This window comes from Myotis brandtii, unplaced genomic scaffold (genome assembly GCF_000412655.1).
Source record: "Myotis brandtii unplaced genomic scaffold, ASM41265v1 scaffold119, whole genome shotgun sequence".
NCBI lineage: Eukaryota > Metazoa > Chordata > Mammalia > Chiroptera > Vespertilionidae > Myotis > Myotis brandtii.
In genome coordinates, this window is record NW_005354132.1 from 1310203 (window position 1) to 1311291 (window position 1089).

Sequence of the window (1089 nt, forward strand, 5' to 3'; positions counted from 1 at the left end):
ATTGGATTGTTTACAAAAGGGTGGTTAGAAATTATTTATTTTTTAAGCATCTCTTGTTTTTTCCGTCAATAGTTGTAACTTTAACCTGTTTAGGAAATGTTTGGAAAACTAAGGCCTATATTTCCCATTAAATAGGATCTTATTTCACAAATGCTTTATCATAATTTCTGAAAAATGTACTACAGAACGTCTAGAAAAGTAGTGATGCATTTGTCTCTTTCCTTACCAGCTTGATGTGCTCTGCACTTACTGCATCTGATTCATTTTTTATTCGGCATATCTTTGTGCCTTGGGTCTTCATGTGTAAAAATACTGTACTAAGTTTTGTGGAAGACAGAAGTGAGTCACATTCCTTGCCCTCAAAGAGCTTGTGTGGTGCGTCAGCAGCACATCCTCAGCAGGCTCACCCTGAGCTGCCCTTCCTTCTCCTTCCCCACCATGGCTGCCATTGCTCCCTCCACAGGTGCTGATAGTGGTGCCCTTCCGGGAAGCTGCTTTGCGGGTGGTTCAGCTCTTCATCAGCCTCCTGGAGGGTGACAGCAAGAAGAAAATAATTGTGAGCAACAAGAAGAGGTTTAACGGAGAGTATGGCTCAGATCCCGAGGAGAGACCACCCAACCTGAAGAGGCCTGAGGATTACGAAGCCGTATTTGTCGGCAACATCGATGACCACTTTAGGATCGGTAATTCCTCCTCGTCAAAACAGACCCTGAGGGGCCTGAGGTGTGGGGGTCTCATAGCTGGAGGCTGAAGCCAGGAATTGGGCATCTTTCAGGGGTCACTGGCTCAGCCTCCTGACAGAACCAGAGTGCATTACAGACGTGTTGTTGGCCAGGGCAGAGAGTCTTGCTGAGGCTGATGGGTAAACAGACACTTGACTAATGGGGTGCAGTTCTCTGAAAGCACAGATAAAAGCACATGCATGTTATAATAAAATGTCTCAGCACACGCATAGCTTTAGCACGTAGTCGGTGCTGCAGGAGTTCTTGGGGAGTTGGGGGTGATGGGCTGAGGGGGTCAGTCTGGGGAGGCTGAATAAACAGCATCTGCACAGTGGTGGACCTTCCTCTTGCCTGCTTCCCCCCCACC

At 47.3% G+C, this 1089-nt stretch overlaps 1 protein-coding gene across 4 annotated transcripts in view; it reads left to right on the forward strand.

Moving 5' to 3' along the window:
• DIEXF (digestive organ expansion factor homolog (zebrafish)) overlaps positions 1–1089 on the forward strand; it is a 23385-nt gene that overhangs the window by 8785 nt on the left and 13511 nt on the right. For all 4 annotated transcript variants that reach the window (XM_005858506.2, XM_005858504.2, XM_005858507.2 and 1 more), the window contains exon 7: positions 464–683. In XM_005858506.2, coding sequence (XP_005858568.1) covers positions 464–683 — 220 coding nt within the window. The remainder of the gene's footprint in view (positions 1–463; positions 684–1089) is intronic.